The 25,908-nt window shown below is 49.4% G+C and overlaps 6 protein-coding genes and 2 pseudogenes across 12 annotated transcripts; 2 read left to right on the top strand and 6 right to left on the bottom strand.

Annotated features, from left to right (window-relative positions):
- Positions 1 to 14: 14 nt before the first annotated feature.
- Positions 15 to 4,733, bottom strand: LOC117192187 (midasin-like). 3 transcript variants are annotated; one of them, XM_033396856.1, is made up of 3 exons: positions 4,598 to 4,688; positions 960 to 1,080; positions 15 to 862 (listed from the first exon to the last, which is right to left on the bottom strand). In XM_033396856.1, the coding sequence occupies exons 2-3, from the start codon at positions 983 to 985 to the stop codon at positions 28 to 30; spliced, it is 861 nt and encodes a 286-aa protein (XP_033252747.1). In that variant the 5' UTR covers positions 986 to 1,080; positions 4,598 to 4,688; the 3' UTR covers positions 15 to 27. The 3 variants fall into 3 exon arrangements, with proteins under 3 accessions (XP_033252747.1, XP_033252748.1, XP_033252749.1); XM_033396857.1 differs by having other exon boundaries at positions 960 to 1,118; positions 4,598 to 4,687; XM_033396858.1 differs by having other exon boundaries at positions 777 to 862; positions 930 to 1,118; positions 4,598 to 4,733.
- Positions 4,734 to 5,278: 545 nt separating this feature from the next.
- Positions 5,279 to 8,398, bottom strand: LOC117193842 (midasin-like). Its single transcript, XM_033398546.1, has 6 exons — positions 8,114 to 8,398; positions 7,870 to 8,052; positions 6,827 to 7,802; positions 6,599 to 6,762; positions 5,358 to 6,541; positions 5,279 to 5,292 (listed from the first exon to the last, which is right to left on the bottom strand). The coding sequence occupies exons 1-6, from the start codon at positions 8,137 to 8,139 to the stop codon at positions 5,279 to 5,281; spliced, it is 2,547 nt and encodes an 848-aa protein (XP_033254437.1). The 5' UTR covers positions 8,140 to 8,398.
- A 74-nt stretch (positions 8,399 to 8,472) lies between these two features.
- On the top strand, positions 8,473 to 10,196 carry LOC117192184 (protein cutoff-like). 2 transcript variants are annotated; one of them, XM_033396850.1, is made up of 5 exons: positions 8,473 to 8,630; positions 8,717 to 9,250; positions 9,313 to 9,460; positions 9,525 to 9,732; positions 9,791 to 10,196. In XM_033396850.1, the coding sequence occupies exons 1-5, from the start codon at positions 8,621 to 8,623 to the stop codon at positions 10,037 to 10,039; spliced, it is 1,149 nt and encodes a 382-aa protein (XP_033252741.1). In that variant the 5' UTR covers positions 8,473 to 8,620; the 3' UTR covers positions 10,040 to 10,196. The 2 variants fall into 2 exon arrangements, with proteins under 2 accessions (XP_033252741.1, XP_033252740.1); XM_033396849.1 differs by having other exon boundaries at positions 8,693 to 9,250.
- Positions 10,197 to 10,222: 26 nt separating this feature from the next.
- On the bottom strand, positions 10,223 to 12,622 carry LOC117192183 (annotated as a pseudogene).
- Positions 12,566 to 17,195, bottom strand: LOC117193841 (midasin-like). Its single transcript, XM_033398545.1, has 6 exons — positions 16,911 to 17,195; positions 16,667 to 16,849; positions 15,624 to 16,599; positions 15,396 to 15,559; positions 15,083 to 15,337; positions 12,566 to 15,025 (listed from the first exon to the last, which is right to left on the bottom strand). Exons 1-6 carry the CDS (start codon positions 16,934 to 16,936, stop codon positions 12,640 to 12,642), a joined length of 3,990 nt encoding a protein of 1,329 aa, XP_033254436.1. The 5' UTR covers positions 16,937 to 17,195; the 3' UTR covers positions 12,566 to 12,639.
- A 71-nt stretch (positions 17,196 to 17,266) lies between these two features.
- Positions 17,267 to 18,993, top strand: LOC117192186 (protein cutoff-like). 3 transcript variants are annotated; one of them, XM_033396855.1, is made up of 5 exons: positions 17,267 to 17,427; positions 17,490 to 18,047; positions 18,110 to 18,257; positions 18,322 to 18,439; positions 18,619 to 18,703. In XM_033396855.1, exons 1-5 carry the CDS (start codon positions 17,418 to 17,420, stop codon positions 18,664 to 18,666), a joined length of 882 nt encoding a protein of 293 aa, XP_033252746.1. In that variant the 5' UTR covers positions 17,267 to 17,417; the 3' UTR covers positions 18,667 to 18,703. The 3 variants fall into 3 exon arrangements, with proteins under 3 accessions (XP_033252746.1, XP_033252745.1, XP_033252744.1); XM_033396854.1 differs by having other exon boundaries at positions 17,269 to 17,427; positions 17,514 to 18,047; positions 18,322 to 18,529; positions 18,588 to 18,993; XM_033396853.1 differs by having other exon boundaries at positions 17,269 to 17,427; positions 18,322 to 18,529; positions 18,588 to 18,993.
- LOC117192180 (protein disulfide-isomerase A3-like) lies at positions 18,879 to 21,421 on the bottom strand. 2 transcript variants are annotated; one of them, XM_033396847.1, is made up of 4 exons: positions 21,256 to 21,421; positions 20,170 to 20,607; positions 19,929 to 20,025; positions 19,662 to 19,860 (listed from the first exon to the last, which is right to left on the bottom strand). In XM_033396847.1, exons 1-4 carry the CDS (start codon positions 21,411 to 21,413, stop codon positions 19,699 to 19,701), a joined length of 855 nt encoding a protein of 284 aa, XP_033252738.1. In that variant the 5' UTR covers positions 21,414 to 21,421; the 3' UTR covers positions 19,662 to 19,698. The 2 variants fall into 2 exon arrangements, with proteins under 2 accessions (XP_033252737.1, XP_033252738.1); XM_033396846.1 differs by having other exon boundaries at positions 18,879 to 20,025.
- Positions 21,419 to 25,641, bottom strand: LOC117192178 (annotated as a pseudogene).
- Between the last annotated feature and the right edge of the window lie 267 nt (positions 25,642 to 25,908).

The following is a 25,908-nucleotide window of genomic DNA, read 5'->3' as shown; positions in this document are numbered from 1 at the left end:
CGTAGAAAGCCATGCTTTTGCGACATTTCACCCAGATCCAGCAATGCCTGGTCGATGGGAAGGTCCTCCTCCAGTTTCCGCTTCTTTTCTTTCCCCTTTTTTCCTTTTTTTTGGTGTCAACAATTTGTCCTCCTCTTCAGCCTTTCGCAGCGCCTTTTCGCGAGTCTCAGTCTCCTTGGGCTTGGGGCAAATGCGTCCCGTCTTGCGGGCCAGCGTCGTCTTGCCACAGCCCACAGGACCGGAGAGGCAAATCGGCTTGGCCGGTGCGACGACGAGGGCAATGCTCCGCAGATTTACAACCGTCGAATCCACCTTTACAATGCGATCGTAGCAGCCGTCAGTGCTTGCATAGAATTCCTGATTCTTCTTGTTGAATGTCGGCAAGAGTACGCCCTCAATGTTGGTCACACTCTGGTTGAGGCTCAGGCTCATCATCTGTTCAGGCGTTTCGTCTTCGGGAGAATAGCAGCAGCCCTCGGCCTGCCTGGCTACGGCCCATGACAGTTCCTTCTCGCGTTCAAATCGGAGCTGTGCTTCTGTGGATATCTTGGCATTTTGGGCATTCCGCTGTGTTGGGCTCATATTCGTGAGCATGGTCATGATGTAGTTGCAGTAGAGTTGTATCATCGGGCTGGGGGTCTCGAGGTGCGAGTAGGTGGCAATGAAGCCGGACCAGTGCCACAACTCACGGAAGTAGGACGTGTCACTTCGCAGCAACTGGTAGCAACATTTCAAGAGCTCCAGTTCATCTAACTTTTGGCTGACCTTTGCGTTCTTTGCCCTTTTGCTGGGGACACTGCTGGAATTACTTTGGCTTTTCTCGAACGGTGCTGGCTTGTTGTGGAAGTAGCTCTTTGCAAACCTATACGGGTGTCAGAGGGAATGTGTGCTTTTGAGACTGGTCATCCGATACAGGGACCTCTACTTACCTCTGCGCATCCACAGAGACCTCTACTTACCTCTGCGCATCCACAGAGATGTCCATTAGCTTTGACCATGCTAAGGAGCAGCAACAGTTGCTCCTCAAAGCTCACTGCCAAGGGAACGGTGTAGGCCGGACACGCAAGTTGCTCGCTGAGACTGCAGAACAGACGTTCCACGTCTTGAGGCACATATTTCTAAAATATGATTGTGGAGATAATGTTTTTTATCCCCAATCGGCCGACTAATTATTTCGAATTAAATAAAACTCGGCGCAGAAATAAAATTACGATATGTTCTTTAATGCGTGACATCCAAATTGCAAGTGTGGCTTGCCTGCCCTTTACATTGCCGCTCCGATCGCTAAGCGCAGCTTCGCTCGGCCGACGTCGGTAGGCAGACGCAAAGCGGAGATAGCGAAGAGCGAGCTGGCAGAGAGCGTTTAGCAGGGCAAGCAAGCGCAAAGCTTTAACAAACAAATGAGTGACATAGACATAAGTAACAAACAAAATAAGCGGCTGAGGGCCAAGAATTAGGTGCTATTTGGCAAGCAGCTAATCGGCTGTGTTCTGCTCCGAACATTCCCCCCCCGTTGGAAGGCAAAGGCTTTCAACAGATCCATCCTGAAGGGGCAGAACCGCTATTTTTCCAACGGCCCTCTTGAAGATGCTTGCTTGGGCGCAGCTGGCGGCTACGCTGGGATGATCGTCGAACGCAGCAATCGGCGCTTCTTTACGAAGGCGGCTTGTCGTGACTACGTCTTGATCATCGGGAACCTCTGTAATTGTATAGAATGGCAGGAAATTTGGCAATGTAGAAATTGTTGAAAGTTGAATTTCATTTGGCGTGGATATGTAGGTTTTTAATATATGGAAAAGTTCGCGCTGCAGTTCCTGATTCTCCGATCGCAGTTTTTCCACTTGCACCTGGCACTCGAGCAGCTGCTTCCTGCATTGCTGCTCTAAGTTTTGGTACTCCAGCGTTGTGGGTCGAAAATCGTCAATAGAGATGCACGAGGAATTTTCAAAAGCGGCTAAAGCTGCACGCTTATTCTCCGAGCTATCAATGCTTCCTGATACTATCCAACCAAGTTTTGTCTCCTGCAATGTTGGCAATTGGGCTGATAGTCGAATCTGTCCGACGCACATTAAATCGAAGAACAAACCAGAACCTATCAACAGATCGATACGTTGGGGCTTGGAGAAATTAGGATCAGCTAGTTTTAGATTATTCGGCATTGGCCAATCCTTTGCGTCTACGCCGAAGTTAGGCTGCATTTCCGTAATTGAGTTGGTGACAATTGCAGCGAAGGAAGCTCGATAGCTTGCGTCCTGGGATTGTACAACTATATGTACAGACTTGCTCGAAGGTAGAATGGAATCTCCGATTCCAGAGATGTGAACATAAGACGAGCGATGATCCAACTGCAACTGATCAGCAAGTCTAGATGTTACAAAGTTTGCCTGTGATGCAGAATCCAAAATGGCACGACATGGGATAAGTGCTCCATAACGATCTGTTACATGGACGAGAGCAGTAGGTAGCAACACGTTCTGGCTAGGCTGAGATTTCTGGATCGAGGGGGAGGGCTAGAACACCCGCTTGCTAGAAGCACAGTCGCGGCCTCTTGCTGGATCGATTCCTCGGCCGGTGAAGAGGAAGATGAAGCACCAGTTCCCGATGGAATGTGGAGTAGCGTGTGATGTTTGGCCTGGCAATGCCTGCAAAGTCCTGACCTGCACCTCTGCAATTCATGGCCTTTGTTGAGGCAGTTCAAACACAAGCGGCTCTTCTTTGCTTCGTTGTATCGTTCAAACGCAGAGAGATTCAGGAATTCCTGACATCTAGATATGTAATGCTCGGAGGAATTGCAATGGTTACATATGGGGTTAGGATGGTCGTTACTGGAGGTGATAAGGGTGACAGGTTTGTCTTCTCCCACCTGTTGACTAGGACTTGTTGCCATGGCTGATCCCAAATTCTCCAGCATCCGACATCTCGCTTCCAAAAATGAGGCCATGCTTGACCACCGAGGCAATCCTGACGTCGGCAAGTTCTCTTCCCATTTCTCCTTTGTTTTGTGGTCCAGTTTCGTGCCTATGATGAATATCAGCAACCCATCCGAAATCTCCTGCGGGGTCGCCAAGGTCTGAAGTGCACGCAAGTGCGAATTGATTTTGTCGCTGAGCGCGCGCAAGCCGATAGCTGAGCCCTTCTCCACCCCTTGCAGCCCGAAAATAGCCTTGACGTGTGCCTGAAAATGTAACAGTTTATTATCGAATCGCAACATTAGCAAATTCAACGCCTTGTCGTAATTCTCCTCAGAAAGTTCCAAGGAACGAATCGTATCCAGCGCAGCACCATCTAGACATCCACGAAGATATTGGAATTTTTCGATGATTGGTATACGATGGTCTTTGTGCACCATTGTCGAGAACATTGAGTGGAATTCTGGCCAATCCATGTAGTTCCCCCCGAATCGCGGAAGCTGCAACTCGGGCATTCGAGAACGGCCTATACTATTATAGGCGAACAACGACGAATTCCCCTCGAGAGTATGCCGAGCCGTTGAATTGGCAACATTTACCGTGCGAGCAGCCATCAACTCCCGCGACAGCCTGGACCTAACCTTGACATAAACATTCGAAAAGTCCAGCCGGGCATCATGGGCTAACTGCAGGAAATCCAGCCTTTCAAGGCTCGTTTGAGCGGCATCGAAATCCGCATTCATTCGCTCGATTTGCTCTAAGCGAGCTTGAAGTTCTGCCTCATCTAACTCGGCAAGCTCTTCCTTGGTGAGAAAGCGATCCATGGCCTTTAGTTGGCGCGCGATGGACTCGGCCTTGTGCTTGTAGAAATCTACATCACTCGGCATTGCTGCGTTCGCGACATTGGTAGGCTCAGGTGCTGCCATGTTGAGGTTTTAAAAGAGTCACTCAGCACGACCGAAAAAGACACCCTGTATACGTATAAACGTGGGAACCGAAAGCAAAGGGATTACAGCTAATGCCTTTAGCTGTGCGGCTGTGCGAGTTGTCCGATTCCGCTTTGTACTCCGCTTGTGTGTATTAGTGAGTTCGCTGCACTGCCTACCGCACTGCACTGATCGAATTGTCGCAACAGAGAAATTAATAGCCAGCAATGCGTGTATGTAGGTGTATGTAAGTGTGTTTTAGCACCGAATTGTGCTTAACCGCCGAAAATTTGCTAGGGCTAACGATTGTCGATCGCGAATGATTATTAATTGACACTGCAACTCAGAGATCACGTCGGGGTCACCAAATTTTATGTGGAGATAATGTTTTTTATCCCCAATCGGCCGACTAATTATTTCGAATTAAATAAAACTCGGCGCAGAAATAAAATTACGATATGTTCTTTAATGCGTGACATCCAAATTGCAAGTGTGGCTTGCCTGCCCTTTACATTGCCGCTCCGATCGCTAAGCGCAGCTTCGCTCGGCCGACGTCGGGAGGCAGACGCAAAGCGGAGATAGCGAAGAGCGAGCTGGCAGAGGGCGTTTAGCAGGGCAAGCAAGCGCAAAGCTTTAACAAACAAATGAGTGACATAGACATAGGTAACAAACAAAATAAGCGGCTGAGGGCCAAGAATTAGGTGCTATTTGGCAAGCAGCTAATCGGCTGTGTTCTGCTCCGAACAATGATCATACACTTACCTTCTTTCTGATGAACTTCTGTACATTTTGAACAAACAAATTGTCTTGGGGCTCGTTGGCAGTCAACTGCAGAAGTCGCTGTGCACAAAATCGTAGCTTGATGGCATTTACCTCCATTGCCTTGGTAGCCGGTCAACTGTATTCGGATACTGTTATTTCTTTCGAGCTACTTTTAACTGCTTTCGAATTAATTTCAGAGCTCAGACCCGGGAATGAACAAGCAACACACGCGAATTTGAAACACGTGCAGCGCACCTTGCAATGGTTGCCACACAGTTCAATGCGAACATCTGTGTGCAGCAGTCTGGCAACCTTCCGGTTTGTTTAGGTTTGGCATCCCCAAAACCGGCATTGCGCCAAATTGTTGTGAGTGGGAGTGGGAAGCAAAATAATTGCTGAACCGGTGTGATTTGTAAAAGTTAAAAGCCAGCTTAGACAACACATTGCAACCTTGAACGATTAACGAAAGTTGTATATTGGAAGAAACATTAATATGTTTGCAAGTATGCGCATAGTATTTAACGCTGCCATTTTTTTTTGTTAATCAACGCAAAACCAATTTTAGGAAAATTAAATCTTGCGTTTTCAGATGATTTCTGATGAAATATTATTAAATATAAAACCTCACATTATTACCAAAGCGGACCGATGTGACTTTCCAGAATTTTCTAAGCCAGTGGTTCACGGGGCTTCAGCTTATCGCCGATAAGACGATAGCTTATCGTCCAGCAGCCTTTGCTGATGCAGTTCACCAGGGAACCGGGTATGAAGGCAAACGAAATGTTAATGCTCTTGTCCAGCTGTGTCTGCAGCTTCTGCAGCTTCTCGCAAAGCGTGCGCCAACGCGGCACCATCTGGTGGCTCTTTAGATCCGTGTTCCTGAACACCTGATGGCACAGGCTGATCATAGTGCGTATGATGACACTGTGCCGGCCGCTGTTGTAATGCGTGGCAAAGATCCGGAGGAACTGCATGTTCTTCTCGGCATTGAAGGTCTCGCAGAGCAAGTGCACGTAGTTGAGTTCGACGGGCTTGAATCCGCCCACGAGATCCGAGACATCCGACTGGTTGTTCATGTTCACGACGACCAGCTTGTGTTCGGTGCGCTCGGCCAGATACTGCACGGAGGAGGTCTTGCCCACACCCGTCTCCCCCACCAGCAGCACGGGCTCCGAGTGGCTCACACAGACGGCAATCCGTTCCAAGATGCAGCTGGCGAGACGTGTAAACGAGAAGGTGGCACGCTTGACGCTGGTCTGGCCGATGGCCCTCCTGGTCTGCTCGGTTAGTTTCTGTCGCTTCAGGTCTTGCTCTGAGAGCTGCTCCCCATTCTCATTATTGGACAGCAGCTCGGACTTGGCCAGGAGACTGGCACGTCCGATCTTGATAATCTCCAGTCCAAAATCCACATCAGGTTTGTATTCATTAGCGAAATGCTCGCATCTGGAGCGAATGATGCCCAACTTGGCGCCGATGCTCGTGATCAGCGTGATCTTCTCCCTACTATGCGGCAGATACGAACAGAATACATCGACGGCATTCTGGAACATAAAGTAGGCACACTCGGCGCTGGTCACCGAGAACTGGGCATTCGAACGCTGGCCCAGCTTGACCAGATCCCGGGTCGAGACCAGGCGGCCCGAGTTCGGACTGGATGAGAGTGTGACCTGCTTAAAGGGCAGCGCCACGTACTTCTCCGTGTTGTCCGCCTTGTCGTTCGAATCCTGCTGACGCAGATTGTCGGCGGCCATGTGATTGCCACTGGAGAAGGTAAGAAACACGTCCACCACTCGATTGGCGACGGTCGCCAGCTTGGGATAGTTGGTGCTGACCACCTTGCACAGCTCGTTGCGGGAAAGCGGCAAAACGTTGATCGTATACAGATATTTATCCAGCAGCGAATAGAGCGATTTCTGTCCCGAATTGCTGGCCGATTTGTTGGTCCTAAAACAGAGAAAATGTTTAGGATAAAGATGTTTTGAATGCTCCATGGACTCTTACCGCACTGTGACAAACAATTGAAAGCCTGGCTCAATCTGCACAGAGTCGCGAAAGCCGGGAACGCTCAGGCACTGCCTCTCCAGCAAACTGCTCAGAATTGTGTAGGTGTCTTGGGTGGCGGCATCCAGATCCTCCAGCAACAGCCAGTAGCCATGCATGACAGCCTAAAAGTGCAAATAATCATTCATATAATAGAACCCTCGTTCAGTTTAATCAATTCCTTCTCACCTGCGTGAGGACACCAGGAAGCCAAACGAATTCCCCAGGCACATCTGTGCAGCGATATTGGCCCAATTGCATTTTGCTGTCGGTCTGGTCGCCCAGCTGTATCCGTAGAAAGCCATGCTTTTGCGACATTTCACCCAGATCCAGCAATGCCTGGTCGATGGGAAGGTCCTCCTCCAGTTTCCGCTTCTTTTCTTTCCCCTTTTTTCCTTTTTTTGGTGTCAACAATTTGTCCTCCTCTTCAGCCTTTCGCAGCGCCTTTTCGCGAGTGTCAATCTCCTTGGGCTTGGGGCAAATGTGTCCCGTCTTGCGGGCCAGATACTCAATAAGCGTCGTCTTGCCACAGCCCACAGGACCGGAGAGGCAAATCGGCTTGGCCGCTGCGACGCCGAGGGCAATGCTCCGCAGATTTACAACCGTCGAATCCACCTTTACAATGCGACCGTAGCCGCCGTCAGTGCTTGCATAGCATTCCTGATTCTTATTGTTGAATGTCGGCAAGAGTACGCCCTCAATGTTGGTCACACTCTGGTTGAGGCTCAGGCTCAGCATCTGTTCAGGCGTTTCGTCTTCGGGAGAATAGCAGCAGCCCTCGGCCTGCCTGGCTACGGCCCATGACTGTTCCTTCTCGCGTTCAAATCGGAGCTGTGCTTCTGTGGATATCTTGGCATTTTGGGCATTCCGCTGTGTTGGGCTCATATTCGTGAGCATGGCCATGATGTAGTTGCAGTAGAGCTGTATCATCGGGCAGGGGGTCTCGAGGTGCGAGTAGGTGGCAATGAAGCCGGACCAGTCCCACAATTGACGGAAGTAGGACGTGTCACTTCGCAGCAACTGGTAGCAACATTTCAAGAGCTCCAGTTCATCTAACTTTTGGCTGGCCTTTGCGTTCTTTGCCCTTTTGCTGGGGACACTGCTGGAATTACTTTGGCTTTTCTCGAACGGTGCTGGCCTGTTGTGGAAGTAGCTCTTTGCAAACCTATACGGGTGTCAGAGGGAATGTGTGCTTTTGAGACTGGTCATCCGATACAGGGACCTCTACTTACCTCTGCGCATCCACAGAGATGTCCATTAGCTTTGACAGGGCGATGCACTCCTTATGATATTGATGGATATCGTCTCCAGCCGAGTCCCATCGCAGGGCCATGCTAAGGAGCAGCAACAGTTGCTCCTCAAAGCTCACTGCCAAGGGAACGGTGTAGGCCGGACACGCAAGTTGCTCGCTGAGACTGCAGAACAGACGTTCCACGTCTTGAGGCACATATTTCTAAAATATGATCATACACTTACCTTCTTTCTGATGAACTTCTGTACATTTTGAACAAACAAATTGTCTTGGGGCTCGTTGGCAGTCAACTGCAGAAGTCGCTGTGCACAAAATCGTAGCTTGATGGCATTTACCTCCATTGCCTTGGTAGCCGGTCAACTGTATTCGGATACTGTTATTTCTTTCGAGCTACTTTTAACTGCTTTCGAATTAATTTCAGAGCTCAGACCCGGGAATGAACAAGCAACACACGCGAATTTGAAACACGTGCAGCGCACCTTGCAATGGTTGCCACACAGTTCAATGCGAACATCTGTGTGCGGCAGTCTGGCAACCTTCCGGTTTGTTTAGGCTTGGCATCCCCAAAACCGGCATTGCGCCAAATTGTTGTGAGTGGGAGTGGGAAGCACAGTAGAGCCTCCAAAATAATTGCTGAACCGGTGTGATTTGTAAAAGTTAAAAGCCAGCTTAGACAACACATTGCAACCTTGAACGATTAACGAAAGTTGTGTATTGGAAGAAACATTAATATGTTTGCAAGTATGCGCATAGTATTTAACGCTGCCATTTTTTTTTGTTAAGCAACGCAAAACCAATTTTAGGAAAATTAAATCTTGCGTTTTCAGATGAATCCATGATGATTTCTGATGAAATATTATTAAATATAAAACCTCACGTTATTACCAAAGCGGACCGATGTGACTTTCCAGAATTTTCTAAGCCAGTGGTTCACGGGGGCTTCAGCTTATCGCCATATGGAATATTTGAGAACAATGCAAATCGCTTGCGCTACGTAGTCGTTCCAAAAATGAACAAATTCCAAGTGCACCTGGGGGACTCTGAGCCGAGTCCTCCGCGAAGTTTACTCTTATCGCAGCCAGGCTTGGACAACATACTATTGTACATGGAGAGCACTGGGACATCCCATCTAAGTGCCAAACTGGAGGTGGAAGTCAGTTACGACATTGTGTGCACCACCGAAGTTATTGAACTAATCTTGAGGACTCCCTACGAAATGAAGGAGAACTGGACCCTCGCCGTGACCAAGTATCGAAACACGATTTACATCAGCCCCGTGGTTCTTGAGGATCTAAAAACTTCTCCCATGAAGGAACTGAATGCTGATTGGCTCGCAAAGCTTCGTAGGCACTTCCTATCCGGTAGGGCATTGGATTACCCATCCAATATTACTATTTAGTATTTTTTTTGTTTTTTTTTTCAGAGAATGCAAATGCAATGCCGAAACCATGCGACCCAATGGAACCGACTGGACAATACAACGGAGTGTTTTACTTCAGCATAAATGCCACACGTTTTATTTTCGATTCACCAGTTCTGGCCGAAGGTTTTAGGACAGGAAGTGACGGGAAGTAAGTACGGGGCCTTGAATGTACATTTAAAATCGGTTTAAATTTGCTCTTATTCGCCTGATAGTTCAAATTATGTCTTTACGGAGCTGCAGTTTCGCCTAGACAGTATGAGCGTGGATGAATGGGCTACGCACAACCGTTGCGACGCCCTCAAGTGGTGGTCCAAGTGCGTTCTGGTGGGCATCGAAAACATTTACGTTGCTAATGTTAACCGCGACACCATCGCGCACACCATTAACAAGCTATCTGTGCGCCAACTTTGGAAGGACTGCGTTAGTACATATATACAATATACTCCGATTGAAATAACACTTTAATTTGTTTGCGCAGGAAAAAGCCTGGTCACCGAATGTCTGTGTCAATTTCCTGCTGCGGCTGGTGGACCAGATTCGCGGCTTTATGTCGGTAGTCGACTGCCCCAAGACCGTGTATCTGATGAAGTTTGATGCTAGCCAGGGGGAGATCTCGTACACTTCGTATCTTGGCAGGAACCAGTATACCTTCATTCCCGATTGGTTTCGCATCATGTTGGACGAGCGCATGGAGGACCTAACCCACACAACACTTCATAAGAATTAAAGAAAATAATTTTTCATTTCATTGTTGAGTAGATAAATTAAGTTTTAAGTTTATTGTGACATCTTCATGGGGTTGGGTTTGTGTTCATCTGCGTTATCATCATCACTACTATATATAATTTAATACAATTTTTGTCCCATCAAGACTTTGAAGAGAATGCATTCGACTTTTACAAAAATATGGAAATGCTAGTTACACCGCCACTACACCACATTAACGACGCAGTTAGCAGTAAGAGTTAAGATTAGAGCCTGGAGCTTAGAGCTCGGTCTTCTTGGGCCTTCCGTCACGGTCGAAGCTCTTCAGTTCTGTGGTCGCCTCCTTGGCAATGTATTTGATGAAATCATCGACCTCGCGACCCCCGTTGTAGCTTACGGGCTTATTCTTCGAGTCCTTGGGGAGCCAGTAGAGTGTGGGGAATCCACGCACATTGAACTCTGGTGGCACATCGTTGGCCGTGGCATCCATTTTGAAAATGACCACATCCTCGTCTTGCAGTTTCTCGGCCAGCTCCTCGTAGATGGGAGCTTCTTGCAGTGGCCGCACCATGGGGCGTAGAACTCAATGAGCGTGTCCTTGCCGTTGTTGATCAGCAGATCGTCAAAGTTCTTAGCTACAGCCACCTTGACCGGAGTATCGTTCGACTCTGGGACGGGCTCGCTCTTGACATATGGCTCCAGTTCGTCGGCCAGCAGCTTCTCAACAAAATCTTGTAGGTTCTCCACGCAGAACTCGTCCTTCAGAGAGTACTTGAGATTCTTGGCATCACGGGCCAAAACGATGGGCTTGTCACCAACAAAATCGTAGCCGTATTCGTTCAATTCGTGCTGGAAGTCGTCCTTGGAGCTGATGGCAAAGCTAATTTGGCCGGCAAATTCCTTGGCCACCTTGAGGACACGGTTGCGCCAGTAGTTGGTGCCCTTGGGATTCTTCTGGTAGTCGACGCTGTAGTAGGCGGTGATCAGGGGGTTCTGGAAGTCCCGCGAAGTGTCCTGGGTACGATGACCAACCAAGCCATGGCTGCAGAGATTGAACGAACGTAAATTAAGAGTGTGCTTGGGGGAGGATATAGAAAAGAGATCACTTACTAATTCTCCTTGATGAAGGTGGTCAGGTCGGACTCAGCGCTTCCCTCAAACTTGACTGTGGAAGCCTCAAACTTGTTGCTCAAATGTGGAGCACGGATCACCCAAATCTTATCGCTGTACGGAAGACAAGAGCCATCGAATACTTTGGTTATTTGTGACAAGGGACAAAACTTAAAAGCTATTTTTTATTTCCGGAGGCGTAACAAATTATATAAAGTATAATAAACGCATTTGCAGTCTTGACATGGCATCATTTACGTTTCACCATTCTTCTTCAACACCTCCTCGTCGCTGCTGTGGCCAAAGCGATACTTCTCGCGGTTCTTGTCGGCAAACTTGAGGAAGATCTTCGCCAGCTTGGAGTCAATGTCTTCAAAGCTACCAAAGATTGAGGTCTCCTTGGTGTCCAGGAACTTGGCGAGCTCCTCCACAGAGCGCACATTCTTAGAGGCAGGTCCAACTTGAGCGCGCATGTATTTCGCAATGCCGATGGCCTCACGTGGTCCGCTGTAGTCCTGCGAAACTTCATCCTGACGGAATATTTTCAGTGTGGGATAGCCGCTCACTGAGTACTTGCTGCAGGTCTCCTTGCCAGCCTCGGAGTCAACCTTGGCCAGCTTAATTGGTGGATCATCATCCTTGACGAGCTCAGCCGCCTTGGCATACTCAGGCTTGAGGCGCTTGCAGTGGCCGCACCTATAAGAACAGAAAAAGTCTATTAGGACACGTCCCAGTCTTTTCTCGAACAAATTTAGCTAGTAGTTCATCATTTTTATCACGACAACAGGAAGACATGTTACCCAAAAAGTCGAATAGTTTGTAATTATAGCATGGGGTGCGTATACTTATCAGTTGGGTTGCCTTATCATGCACTCTTATTGCTAACAACGTCTAATTAAACTGCTTATGTTCCAGAGCTGATAAGCCCAACGATGCGGGGATTAAATGTAATTTAAAAACTCTTTCACTGCTCTCCGGGGAGATGGAAATCGGCCACCGGCCGGCAAGCCCACATACAAAAACCGTATGCACTCGTATCTGGAAATGATAGCTTTGAAGTTTTCTCCTAATAATCTACTCACACTCATATGCGAACAAAGAGATAGTTGTATTGACACATTAGCTGGTTGAAGCTCTCTTAAAATGGCCGCTCTGATACCGACTTTGTAGTCGCAGATTTTTTTTTTTCTTCTGTTCGACCCTCTTCTTAACGCTGACGTGTACTTTTAATTCGATTCTTCGCAGCGCAATTTAATTAAAAAGCAGACGCAACAAGCTGATTAAGGTAATCGCACTCCCGACCTGCCACGCCCGCTCCCCTCACACCACACACACGCACTTACCAGGGAGCATAGAACATAACCAATGTCGTCTCCTGCTGCTTCAGTGTGGATGCGAAGTTGTCGTCCCCAGGTCCAGGACATCACTCTCGGCGGCTGATGTAGTGGCAATGTAGCCGAAAATTAGCATGGCAGCTGCCAGACACCGCATTTTAATCATGTTTAGTCAGTACTACAATCTGAAGCAAATATATTTTTCGACTCGGCAACTGCCTGCTGCGACTAGACTAACTGTGCTATGCAGCCGTGTACTAGACCGGTAAATTTCTTTATAGCGATTGATAAAATTCGGATGTGCTTTCACTAGTGTCTGCGTCTCGGCAATGTAAAGCTCTCGATTGTCGTCCAGCACGCGATTGAGCGCTTCCAGAATGTCGGTGGAGGCCAGATTCAGTTCGTCCAAGATGATCCAGTAACCCTGACGCATGGCCTGCACGAGGACACCCTCCTGGAAAGTGAGCTTGCCCTCCAGATCGGCCGCATAGGTGCCAATGTACTCCTGAAGGTCGGTATGCTCGTGGTTGTTGATGCGCAGACAGCGATTGCCACTTCGGCGGGCCACGTAGTCGATAAGACTAGTCTTGCCGGCACTGGTGGGTCCCTGGAGCAGGATGGGCAGCTTGCCAATCGATATGATGCGCGTGAGATCTTGCAGATTCTTTTGGACGCTCTCCGTGAGGATGTAGTGGGAGCAGGACTGCTGCTCCAGGCCCCCCAGCTGTATCCAGTAGTCCTCGAACTGTAGATAGTTCTCTCCCAATCGGGGCAGCTGCTTGCTAAGCACGGCCTTGGCATTGCTCAGCAGGGCATTCCGAATTAGCAGCAGCACCACATGATGCGACTCCGGCTGGGTGAGAAAACTCAGGCAGAAGCTCTCGTACAGATTCCGCTCAATGGAGCCGCACAGATTCCGAGCACAGATGCGCAGACTGCGGCACAGGGTGCGCAAAGAGTAGACGGGACGATTGCACAGGCCATCGTTCAGCTGGTGCTCGGAGAGGCGAAGCAGTGACTTGTAGAGCTGGACAATGCTGTGCACGGACTTCCGCTGGATGCCCGTGTTGGCCAAATAGTCACTCACCAGCAGACTGAGGTACGCGTCCGTCGTCAGTTCGTCCACAAAGAATTCGGTAAATCGATTGCGTATGCCCACGGACAGATCCTTCTTGCCAATGTCCGTGTTGGCGTTCATGCAGGCGAAGATGCGAAAGTCCGGATGCCGCTTGACGGGCACGAAATCGCCCCGCTCCAGCAGCACAACCGATCCCTCTGGCTCTAGGATGGTCGACAGGCATTCCAGGGTCTCGGCCGATGCCAAATTGATCTCGTCCAGCAGCACCCATTCGCCTTTGCTGATGCAGTTCACCATGGAACCGGGTATGAAGGCAAACGAAATGTTAATGCTCTTGTCCAGCTGTGTCTGCAGCTTCTGCAGCTTCTCGCAAAGCGTGCGCCAACGCGGCACCATCTGGTGGCTCGTTAGATCCGTGTTCCTGAACACCTGATAGCACAGGCTGATCATAGTGCGTATGATGACACTGTGCCGGCCGCTGTTGTAATGCGTGGCAAAGATCCGGAGGAACTGCATGTTCTTCTCGGCATTGAAGGTCTCGCAGAGCAAGTGCACGTAGTTGAGTTCGACGGGCTTGAATCCGCCCACGAGATCCGAGACATCCGACTGGTTGTTCAAGTTCGCGACGACCAGCTTGTGTTCGGTGCGCTCGGCCAGATACTGCACGGAGGAGGTCTTGCCCACACCCGTCTCCCCCACCAGCAGCACGGGCTCCGAGTGGCTCACACAGACGGCAATCCGTTCCAAGATGCAGCTGGCGAGACGTGTAAACGAGAAGGTGGCACGCTTGACGCTGGTCTGGCCGATGGCCCTCCTGGTCTGCTCGGTTAGTTTCTGTCGCTTCAGGTCTTGCTCTGAGAGCTGCTCCCCATTCTCATTATTGGACAGCAGCTCGGACTTGGCCAGGAGACTGGCACGTCCGATCTTGATAATCTCCAGTCCAAAATCCACATCCGGTTTGTATTCATTAGCGAAATGCTCGCATCTGGAGCGAATGATGCCCAACTTGGCGCCGATGCTCGTGATCAGCGTGATCTTCTCCCTACTATGCGGCAGATACGAACAGAATACATCGACGGCATTCTGGAACATAAAGTAGGCACACTCGGCGCTGGTCACCGAGAACTGGACATTCGAACGCTGGCACAGCTTGACCAGATCCCGGGTTGAGACCAGGCGGCCCGAGTTCGGACTGGATGAGAGTGTGGCCTGCTTAAAGGGCAGCGCCACGTACTTCTCCGTGTTGTCCGCCTTGTCGTTCGAATCCTGCTGACGCAGATTGTCGGCGGCCATGTGATTGCCACTGGAGAAGGTAAGGAACACGTCCACCACTCGATTGGCGACGGTCGCCAGCTTGGGATAGTTGGTGCTGACCACCTTGCACAGCTCGTTGCGGGAAAGCGGCAAAACGTTGATCGTATACAGATATTTATCCAGCAGCGAATAGAGCGATTTCTGTCCCGAATTTCTGGCCGATTTGTTGGTCCTAAAACAGAGAAAATGTTTAGGATAAAGATGCTTTGAATGCTCCATGGACTCTTACCGCACTGTGACAAACAATTGAAAGCCTGGCTCAATCTTCACAGAGTCGCGAAAGCCGGGAACGCTCAGGCACTGCCTCTCCAGCAAACTGTTCAGAATTGTGTAGGTTTCTTGGGTGGCGGCATCCAGATCCTCCAGCAACAGCCACCTTGCACAGCTCGTTGCGGGAAAGCGGCAAAACGTTGATCGTATACAGATATTTATCCAGCAGCGAATAGAGCGATTTCTGTCCCGAATTGCTGGCCGATTTGTAGCTCTTAAAACAGAGATAAAATATAGGATAAAGATGCTTGGAATGCTCCATGGACTCTTACCGCACTGTGACAAACAATTGAAAGCCTGGCTCAATCTTCACAGAGTCGCGAAAGCCGGGAACGCTCAGGCACGGCCTCTCCAGCAAACTGCTCAGAATTGTGTAGGTGTCTTGGGTGGCGGCATCCAGATCCTCCAGCAACAGCCAGTAGCCATGCATGACATCCTAAAAGTGCAAATAATCATTCATAAAATAGAACCCTCGTTCAGTTTAATCAATTCCTTCTCACCTGCGTGAGGACACCAGGAAGCCAAACGAATTCCCCAGGCACATCTGTGCAGCGATATTGGCCCAATAACATTTTGCTGTCGGTCTGGTCGCCCAGCTGTATCCGTAGAAAGCCATGCTTTTGCGACATTTCACCCAGATCCAGCAATGCCTGGTCGATGGGAAGGTCCTCCTCCAGTTTCCGCTTCTTTTCTTTCCCCTTTTTTCCTTTTTTTGGTGTCAACAATTTGTCCTCCTCTTCAGCCTTCCGCAGCGCCTTTTCGCGAGTGTCAATCTCCTTGGGCTTGGGGCAAATGCGTCCCGTCTTGCGGGCCAGATACTCAATAAGCGTCGTCTTGCCACAGCCCACAGGACCGGAGAGGCAAATCGGCTTGGCCGCTGCGACGCCGAGGGCAATGCTCCGCAGATTTACAACCGTCGAATCCACCTTTACAATGCGATCGTAGCAGCCGTCAGTGCTTGCATAGAATTCCTGATTCTTCTTGTTGAATGTCGGCAAGAGTACGCCCTCAATGTTGGTCACACTCTGGTTGAGGCTCAGGCTCAGCATCTGTTCAGGCGTTTCGTCTTCGGGAGAATAGCAGCAGCCCTCGTCCTGCCTGGCTACGGCCCATGACTGCTCCTTCTCGCGTTCAAATCGGAGCTGTGCTTCTGTGGATATCTTGGCATTTTGGGCATTCCGCTGTGTTGGGCTCATATTCGTGAGCATGGTCATGATGTAGTTGCAGTAGAGTTGTATCATCGGGCTGGGGGTCTCGAGGTGCGAGTAGGTGGCAATGAAACCGGACCAGTCCCACAACTCACGGAAGTAGGACGTGTCACTTCGCAGCAACTGGTAGCAACATTTCAAGAGCTCCAGTTCATCTAACTTTTGGCTGGCCTTTGCGTTCTTTGCCCTTTTGCTGGGGACACTGCTGGAATTACTTTGGCTTTTCTCGAACGGTGCTGGCTTGTTGTGGAAGTAGCACTTTGCAAACCTATACGGGTGTCAGAGGGAATGTGTGCTTTTGAGACTGGTCATCCGATACAGGGACCTCTACTTACCTCTGCGCATCCACAGAGATGTCCATTAGCTTTGACAGGGCGATGCACTCCTTATGATATTGATGGATATCGTCTCCAGCCGAGTCCCATCGCAGGGCCATGCTAAGGAGCAGCAACAGTTGCTCCTCAAAGCTCACTGCCAAGGGAACGGTGTAGGCCGGACACGCAAGTTGCTCGCTGAGACTGCAGAACAGACGTTCCACGTCTTGAGGCACATATTTCTAAAATATGATCATACACTTACCTTCTTTCTGATGAACTTCTGTACATTTTGAACAAACAAATTGTCTTGGGGCTCGTTGGCAGTCAACTGCAGAAGTCGCTGTGCACAAAATCGTAGCTTGATGGCATTTACCTCCATTGCCTTGGTAGCCGGTCAACTGTATTCGGATACTGTTATTTCTTTCGAGCTACTTTTAACTGCTTTCGAATTAATTTCAGAGCTCAGACCCGGGAATGAACAAGCAACACACGCGAATTTGAAACACGTGCAGCGCACCTTGCAATGGTTGCCACACAGTTCAATGCGAACATCTGTGTGCGGCAGTCTGGCAACCTTCCGGTTTGTTTAGGCTTGGCATCCCCAAAACCGGCATTGCGCCAAATTGTTGTGAGTGGGAGTGGGAAGCACAGTAGAGCCTCCAAAATAATTGCTGAACCGGTGTGATTTGTAAAAGTTAAAAGCCAGCTTAGACAACACATTGCAACCTTGAACGATTAACGAAAGTTGTGTATTGGAAGAAACATTAATATGTTTGCAAGTATGCGCATAGTATTTAACGCTGCCATTTTTTTTTGTTAAGCAACGCAAAACCAATTTTAGGAAAATTAAATCTTGCGTTTTCAGATGAATCCATGATGATTTCTGATGAAATATTATTAAATATAAAACCTCACGTTATTACCAAAGCGGACCGATGTGACTTTCCAGAATTTTCTAAGCCAGTGGTTCACGGGGGCTTCAGCTTATCGCCATATGGAATATTTGAGAACAATGCAAATCGCTTGCGCTACGTAGTCGTTCCAAAAATGAACAAATTCCAAGTGCACCTGGGGGACTCTGAGCCGAGTCCTCCGCGAAGTTTACTCTTATCGCAGCCAGGCTTGGACAACATACTATTGTACATGGAGAGCACTGGGACATCCCATCTAAGTGCCAAACTGGAGGTGGAAGTCAGTTACGACATTGTGTGCACCACCGAAGTTCTTGAACTAATCTTGAGGACTCCCTACGAAATGAAGGAGAACTGGACCCTCGCCGTGACCAAGTATCGAAACACGATTTACATCAGCCCCGTGGTTCTTGAGGATCTAAAAACTTCTCCCATGAAGGAACTGAATGCTGATTGGCTCGCAAAGCTTCGTAGGCACTTCCTATCCGGTAGGGCATTGGATTACCCATCCAATATTACTATTTAGTATTTTTTTTTTTTTTTTTTTCAGAGAATGCAAATGCAATGCCGAAACCATGCGACCCAATGGAACCGACTGGACAATACAACGGAGTGTTTTACTTCAGCATAAATGCCACACGTTTTATTTTCGATTCACCAGTTCTGGCCGAAGGTTTTAGGACAGGAAGTGACGGGAAGTAAGTACGGGGCCTTGAATGTACATTTAAAATCGGTTTAAATTTGCTCTTATTCGCCTGATAGTTCAAATTATGTCTTTACGGAGCTGCAGTTTCGCCTAGACAGTATGAGCGTGGATGAATGGGCTACGCACAACCGTTGCGACGCCCTCAAGTGGGGGTCCAAGTGCGTTCTGGTGGGCATCGAAAACATTTACGTTGCTAATGTTAACCGCGACACCATCGCGCACACCATTAACAAGCTATCTGTGCGCCAACTTTGGAAGGACTGCGTTAGTACATATATACAATATACTCCGATTGAAATAACACTTTAATTTGTTTGCGCAGGAAAAAGCCTGGTCACCGAATGTCTGTGTCAATTTCCTGCTGCGGCTGGTGGACCAGATTCGCGGCTTTATGTCGGTAGTCGACTGCCCCAAGACCGTGTATCTGATGAAGTTTGATGCTAGCCAGGGGGAGATCTCGTAACCTTCGTATCTTGGCAGGAACCAGTATACCTTCATTCCCGATTGGTTTCGCATCATGTTGGACGAGCGCATGGAGGACCTAACCCACACAACACTTCATAAGAATTAAAGAAAATAATTTTTCATTTCATTGTTGAGTAGATAAATTAAGTTTTAAGTTTATTGTGACATCTTCATGGGGTTGGGTTTGTGTTCATCTGCGTTATCATCATCACTACTATATATAATTTAATACAATTTTTGTCCCATCAAGACTTTGAAGAGAATGCATTCGACTTTTACAAAAATATGGAAATGCTAGTTACACCGCCACTACACCACATTAACGACGCAGTTAGCAGTAAGAGTTAAGATTAGAGCCTGAAGCTTAGAGCTCGGTCTTCTTGGGCCTTCCGTCACGGTCGAAGCTCTTCAGTTCTGTGGTCGCCTCCTTGGCAATGTATTTGATGAAATCATCGACCTCGCGACCCCCGTTGTAGCTTACGGGCTTATTCTTCGAGTCCTTGGGGAGCCAGTAGAGTGTGGGGAATCCACGCACATTGAACTCTGGTGGCACATCGTTGGCCGTGGCATCCATTTTGAAAATGACCACATCCTCGTCTTGCAGTTTCTCGGCCAGCTCCTCGTAGATGGGAGTCAGCTTCTTGCAGTGGCCGCACCATGGGGCGTAGAACTCAATGAGCGTGTCCTTGCCGTTGTTGATCAGCAGATCGTCAAAGTTCTTAGCTACAGCCACCTTGACCGGAGTATCGTTCGACTCTGGGACGGGCTCGCTCTTGACATATGGCTCCAGTTCGTCGGCCAGCAGCTTCTCAACAAAATCTTGTAGGTTCTCCACGCAGAACTCGTCCTTCAGAGAGTACTTGAGATTCTTGGCATCACGGGCCAAAACGATGGGCTTGTCACCAACAAAATCGTAGCCGTATTCGTTCAATTCGTGCTGGAAGTCGTCCTTGGAGCTGATGGCAAAGCTAATTTGGCCGGCAAATTCCTTGGCCACCTTGAGGACACGGTTGCGCCAGTAGTTGGTGCCCTTGGGATTCTTCTGGTAGTCGACGCTGTAGTAGGCGGTGATCAGGGGGTTCTGGAAGTCCCGCGAAGTGTCCTGGGTACGATGACCAACCAAGCCATGGCTGCAGAGATTGAACGAACGTAAATTAAGAGTGTGCTTGGGGGAGGATATAGAAAAGAGATCACTTACTTGGGTCAGGTCGGACTCAGCGCTTCCCTCAAACTTGACTGTGGAAGCCTCAAACTTGTTGCTCAAATGTGGAGCACGGATCAGCACAATCTTATCGCTGTACGGAAGACAAGAGCCATCGAATACTTTGGTTATTTAAGACAAGGGACAAAACTTAAAAGCTATTTTTTATTTCCGGAGGCGTAACAAATTATATAAAGTATAATAAACGCATTTGCAGTCTTGACATGGCATCATTTACGTTTCACCATTCTTCTTCAACACCTCCTCGTCGCTGCTGTGGCCAAAGCGATACTTCTCGCGGTTCTTGTCGGCAAACTTGAGGAAGATCTTCGCCAGCTTGGAGTCAATGTCTTCAAAGCTACCAAAGATTGAGGTCTCCTTGGTGTCCAGGAACTTGGCGAGCTCCTCCACAGAGCGCACATTCTTAGAGGCAGGTCCAACTTGAGCGCGCATGTATTTCGCAATGCCGATGGCCTCACGTGGTCCGCTGTAGTCCTGCGAAACTTCATCCTGACGGAATATTTTCAGTGTGGGATAGCCGCTCACTGAGTACTTGCTGCAGGTCTCCTTGCCAGCCTCGGAGTCAACCTTGGCCAGCTTAATTGGTGGATCATCATCCTTGACGAGCTCAGCCGCCTTGGCATACTCAGGCTTGAGGCGCTTGCAGTGGCCGCACCTATAAGAACAGAAAAAGTCTATTAGGACACGTCCCAGTCTTTTCTCGAACAAATTTAGCTAGTAGTTCATCATTTTTATCACGACAACAGGAAGACATGTTACCCAAAAAGTCGAATAGTTTGTAATTATAGCATGGGGTGCGTATACTTATCAGTTGGGTTGCCTTATCATGCACTCTTATTGCTAACAACGTCTAATTAAACTGCTTATGTTCCAGAGCTGATAAGCCCAACGATGCGGGGATTAAATGTAATTTAAAAACTCTTTCACTGCTCTCCGGGGAGATGGAAATCGGCCACCGGCCGGCAAGCCCACATACAAAAACCGTATGCACTCGTATCTGGAAATGATAGCTTTGAAGTTTTCTCCTAATAATCTACTCACACTCATATGCGAACAAAGAGATAGTTGTATTGACACATTAGCTGGTTGAAGCTCTCTTAAAATGGCCGCTCTGATACCGACTTTGTAGTCGCAGATTTTTTTTTTTCTTCTGTTTCGACCCTCTTCTTAACGCTGACGTGTACTTTTAATTCGATTCTTCGCAGCGCAATTTAATTAAAAAGCAGACGCAACAAGCTGATTAAGGTAATCGCACTCCCGACCTGCCACGCCCGCTCCCCTCACACCACACACACGCACTTACCAGGGAGCATAGAACATAACCAATGTCGTCTCCTGCTGCTTCAGTGTGGATGCGAAGTTGTCGTCCCCCAGGTCCAGGACATCACTCTCGGCGGCTGATGTAGTGGCAATGTAGCCGAAAATTAGCATGGCAGCTTCCATACACCGCATTTTAATCATGTTTAGTCAGTACTACAATCTGAAGCAAATATATTTCTCGACTCGGCAACTGCCTCCTGCGACTAGACTAACTGTGCTATGTAGCCGTGTACTAGACCGGTAAATTTCTTTATAGCGATTGATAAAATTCGGATGTGCTTTCACTAGTGTCTGCGTCTCGGCAATGTAAAGCTCTCGATTGTCGTCCAGCACGCGATTGAGCGCTTCCAGAATGTCGGTGGAGGCCAGATTCAGTTCGTCCAAGATGATCCAGTAACCCTGACGCATGGCCTGCACGAGGACACCCTCCTGGAAAGTGAGCTTGCCCTCCAGATCGGCCGCATAGGTGCCAATGTTCTCCTGAAGGTCGGTATGCTCGTGGTTGTTGATGCGCAGACAGCGATTGCCACTTCGGCGGGCCACGTAGTCGATAAGACTAGTCTTGCCGGCACTGGTGGGTCCCTGGAGCAGGATGGGCAGCTTGCCAATCGATATGATGCGCGCGAGATCTTGCAGATTCTTTTGGACGCTCTCCGTGAGGATGTAGTGGGAGCAGGACTGCTGCTCCAGGCCCCCCAGCTGTATCCAGTAGCCCTCGAACTGTAGATAGTTCTCTCCCAATCGGGGCAGCTGCTTGCTAAGCACGGCCTTGGCATTGCTCAGCAGGGCATTCCGAATGAGCAGCAGCACCACATGATGCGACTCCGGATCCAGCTGGGTGAGAAAACTCAGGCAGAATCTCTCGTACAGATTCCGCTCAATGGAGCCGCACAGATTCCGAGCACAGATGCGCAGACTGCGGCACAGGGTGCGCAAAGAGTAGACGGGACGATTGCACAGGCCATCGTTCAGCTGGTGCTCGGAGAGGCGACGCAGTGACTTGTAGAGCTGGACAATGCTGTGCACGGACTTCCGCTGGATGCCCGTGTTGGCCAAATAGTCACTCACCAGCAGACTGAGGTACGCGTCCGTCGTCAGTTCGTCCACAAAGAATTCGGTAAATCGATTGCGTATGCCCACGGACAGATCCTTCTTGCCAATGTCCGTGTTGGGGTTCATGCACGCGAAGATGCGAAAGTCCGGATGCCGCTTGACGGGCATGAAATCGCCCCGCTCCAGCAGCACAACCGATCCCTCTGGCTCTAGGATGGTCGACAGGCATTCCAGGGTCTCGGCCGATGCCAAATTGATCTCGTCCAGCAGCACCCATTCGCCTTTGCTGATGCAGTTCACCAGGGAACCGGGTATGAAGGCAAACGAAATGTTAATGCTCTTGTCCAGCTGTGTCTGCAGCTTCTGCAGCTTCTCGCAAAGCGTGCGCCAACGCGGCACCATCTGGTGGCTCTTTAGATCCGTGTTCCTGAACACCTGATGGCACAGGCTGATCATAGTGCGTATGATGACACTGTGCCGGCCGCTGTTGTAATGCGTGGCAAAGATCCGGAGGAACTGCATGTTCTTCTCGGCATTGAAGGTCTCGCAGAGCAAGTGCACGTAGTTGAGTTCGACGGGCTTGAATCCGCCCACGAGATCCGAGACATCCGACTGGTTGTTCATGTTCACGACGACCAGCTTGTGTTCGGTGCGCTCGGCCAGATACTGCACGGAGGTCTTGCCACACCCTTCTCCCCCACCAGCAGCACGGGCTCCGAATGGCTCACACAGACGGCAATCCGTTCCAAGATGCAGCGGGCGAGACGTGTAAACGAGAAGGTGGCACGCTTGACGCTGGTCTGCCCGATGGCCCTCCTGGTCTGCTCGGTTAGTTTCTGTCGCTTCAGGTCTTGCTCTGAGAGCTGCTCCCCATTCTCATTATTGGACAGCAGCTCGGACTTGGCCAGGAGACTGGCACGTCCGATCTTGATAATCTCCAGTCCAAAATCCACATCCGGTTTGTATTCATTAGCGAAATGCTCGCATCTGGAGCGAATGATGCCCAACTTGGCGCCGATGCTCGTAATCAGCGTGATCTTCTCCCTACTCTGCGGCAGATACGAACAGAATACATCGACGGCATTCTGGAACACAAAGTAGGCACACTCGGCGCTGGTCACCGAGAACTGGGCATTCGAACGCTGGCACAGCTTGACCAGATCCCGGGTTGAGACCAGGCGGCCCGAGTTCGGACTGGATGAGAGTGTGACCTGCTTAAAGGGCAGCGCCACGTACTTCTCCGTGTTGTCCGCCTTGTCGTTCGAATCCTGCTGACGCAGATTGTCGGCGGCCATGTGATTGCCACTGGAGAAGGTAAGGAACACGTCCACCACTCGATTGGCGACGGTCGCCAGCTTGGGATAGTTGGTGCTGACCACCTTGCACAGCTCGTTGCGGGAAAGCGGCAAAACGTTGATCGTATACAGATATTTATCCAGCAGCGAATAGAGCGATTTCTGTCCCGAATTGCTGGCCGATTTGTTGGTCCTAAAACAGAGAAAATGTTTAGGATAAAGATGCTTTGAATGCTCCATGGACTCTTACCGCACTGTGACAAACAATTGAAAGCCTGGCTCAATCTTCACAGAGTCGCGAAAGCCGGGAACGCTCAGGCACTGCCTCTCCAGCAAACTGTTCAGAATTGTGTAGGTTTCTTGGGTGGCGGCATCCAGATCCTCCAGCAACAGCCACCTTGCACAGCTCGTTGCGGGAAAGCGGCAAAACGTTGATCGTATACAGATATTTATCCAGCAGCGAATAGAGCGATTTCTGTCCCGAATTGCTGGCCGATTTGTTGGTCCTAAAACAGAGATAATGTTTAGGATAAAGATGCTTGGAATGCTCCATGGACTCTTACCGCACTGTGACAAACAATTGAAAGCCTGGCTCAATCTTCACAGAGTCGCGAAAGCCGGGAACGCTCAGGCACTGCCTCTCCAGCAAACTGTTCAGAATTGTGTAGGTGTCTTGGGTGGCGGCATCCAGATCCTCCAGCAACAGCCAGTAGCCATGCATGACAGCCTAAAAGTGCAAATAATCATTCATATAATAGAACCCTCGTTCAGTTTAATCAATTCCTTCTCACCTGCGTGAGGACACCAGGAAGCCAAACGAATTACCCAGGCACATCTGTGCAGCGATATTGGCCCAATAGCATTTTGCTATCGGTCTGGTCGCTCAGATGTATCCGTAGAAAGCCATGCTTTTGCGACATTTCACCCAGATCCAGCAATGCCTGGTCGATGGGAAGGTCCTCCTCCAGTTTCCGCTTCTTTTCTTTCCCCTTTTTTCCTTTTTTTGGTGTCAACAATTTGTCCTCCTCTTCAGCCTTTCGCAGCGCCTTTTCGCGAGTGTCAATCTCCTTGGGCTTGGGGCAAATGCGTCCCGTCTTGCGGGCCAGATACTCAATAAGCGTCGTCTTGCCACAGCCCACAGGACCGGAGAGGCAAATCGGCTTGGCCGCTGCGACGCCGAGGGCAATGCTCCGCAGATTTACAACCGTCGAATCCACCTTTACAATGCGATCGTAGCAGCCGTCAGTGCTTGCATAGAATTCCTGATTCTTCTTGTTGAATGTCGGCAAGAGTACGCCCTCAATGTTGGTCACACTCTGGTTGAGGCTCAGGCTCAGCATCTGTTCAGGCGTTTCGTCTTCGGGAGAATAGCAGCAGCCCTCGGCCTGCCTGGCTACGGCCCATGACTGTTCCTTCTCGCGTTCAAATCGGAGCTGTGCTTCTGTGGATATCTTGGCATTTTGGGCATTCCGCTGTGTTGGGCTCATATTCGTGAGCATGGCCATGATGTAGTTGCAGTAGAGTTGTATCATCGGGCAGGGGGTCTCGAGGTGCGAGTAGGTGGCAATGAAGCCGGACCAGTCCCACAACTCACGGAAGTAGGACGTGTCACTTCGCAGCAACTGGTAGCAACATTTCAAGAGCTCCAGTTCATCTAACTTTTGGCTGGCCTTTGCGTTCTTTGCCCTTTTGCTGGGGACACTGCTGGAATTACTTTGGCTTTTCTCGAACGGTGCTGGCTTGTTGTGGAAGTAGCTCTTTGCAAACCTATACGGGTGTCAAAGGGAATGTGTGCTTTTGAGACTGGTCATCCGATACAGGGACCTCTACTTACCTCTGCGCATCCACAGAGACCTCTACTTACCTCTGCGCATCCACAGAGATGTCCATTAGCTTTGACCATGCTAAGGAGCAGCAACAGTTGCTCCTCAAAGCTCACTGCCAAGGGAACGGTGTAGGCCGGACACGCAAGTTGCTCGCTGAGACTGCAGAACAGACGTTCCACGTCTTGAGGCACATATTTCTAAAATATGATCATACACTTACCTTCTTTCTGATAAACTTCTGTACATTTTGAACAAACAAATTGTCTTGGCTCGTTGGCAGTCAACTGCAGAAGTCGCTGTGCACAAAATCGTAGCTTGATGGCATTTACCTCCATTGCCTTGGTAGCCGGTCAACTGTATTCGGATACTGTTATTTCTTTCGAGCTACTTTTAACTGCTTTCGAATTAATTTCAGAGCTCAGACCCGGGAATGAACAAGCAACACACGCGAATTTGAAACAC

This window comes from Drosophila miranda, assembly GCF_003369915.1.
Source record: "Drosophila miranda strain MSH22 chromosome Y unlocalized genomic scaffold, D.miranda_PacBio2.1 Contig_Y2_pilon, whole genome shotgun sequence".
In the NCBI taxonomy this organism is placed as follows: Eukaryota; Metazoa; Arthropoda; class Insecta; order Diptera; family Drosophilidae; genus Drosophila; species Drosophila miranda.
The sequence above is the reverse complement of the archived record's forward strand: the minus strand, read 5'-3'. Positions and strand labels throughout refer to the sequence as shown.

Excerpts from the sequence above, each read along its gene's own strand:
- LOC117192187 (XM_033396856.1), bottom strand. The coding sequence starts at position 985 with ATGGACATCTCTGTGGATGCGCAGAG. Across the intron at positions 863-959 it reads ATCTCTGTGGATGCGCAGAG|GTTTGCAAAGAGCTACTTCC; the intron begins GTAAGTAGAGGT and ends ACACCCGTATAG.
- LOC117193842 (XM_033398546.1), bottom strand. The coding sequence starts at position 8,139 with ATGTACAGAAGTTCATCAGAAAGAAG. Across the intron at positions 8,053-8,113 it reads AGAAGTTCATCAGAAAGAAG|TCTCAGCGAGCAACTTGCGT; the intron begins GTAAGTGTATGA and ends TCTGTTCTGCAG. Across the intron at positions 6,763-6,826 it reads TTCCTGGTGTCCTCACGCAG|GCTGTCATGCATGGCTACTG; the intron begins GTGAGAAGGAAT and ends TTGCACTTTTAG.
- LOC117192184 (XM_033396849.1), top strand. Across the intron at positions 9,251-9,312 it reads TCGTAGGCACTTCCTATCCG|AGAATGCAAATGCAATGCCG; the intron begins GTAGGGCATTGG and ends TTTTTTTTTCAG. Across the intron at positions 9,461-9,524 it reads AGGACAGGAAGTGACGGGAA|TTCAAATTATGTCTTTACGG; the intron begins GTAAGTACGGGG and ends TTCGCCTGATAG.
- LOC117193841 (XM_033398545.1), bottom strand. The coding sequence starts at position 16,936 with ATGTACAGAAGTTCATCAGAAAGAAG. Across the intron at positions 16,600-16,666 it reads ATCTCTGTGGATGCGCAGAG|GTTTGCAAAGTGCTACTTCC; the intron begins GTAAGTAGAGGT and ends ACACCCGTATAG. Across the intron at positions 15,560-15,623 it reads TTCCTGGTGTCCTCACGCAG|GATGTCATGCATGGCTACTG; the intron begins GTGAGAAGGAAT and ends TTGCACTTTTAG.
- LOC117192186 (XM_033396853.1), top strand. Across the intron at positions 18,048-18,109 it reads TCGTAGGCACTTCCTATCCG|AGAATGCAAATGCAATGCCG; the intron begins GTAGGGCATTGG and ends TTTTTTTTTCAG. Across the intron at positions 18,530-18,587 it reads GCCAACTTTGGAAGGACTGC|GAAAAAGCCTGGTCACCGAA; the intron begins GTTAGTACATAT and ends TTGTTTGCGCAG.
- LOC117192180 (XM_033396846.1), bottom strand. The coding sequence starts at position 21,413 with ATGATTAAAATGCGGTGTATGGAAGCTGCCATGCTAATTTTCGGCTAC. Across the intron at positions 20,608-21,255 it reads GTTATGTTCTATGCTCCCTG|GTGCGGCCACTGCAAGCGCC; the intron begins GTAAGTGCGTGT and ends CTGTTCTTATAG. Across the intron at positions 20,026-20,169 it reads TTGAAGAAGAATGGTGAAAC|CGATAAGATTGTGCTGATCC; the intron begins GTAAATGATGCC and ends TCTTCCGTACAG.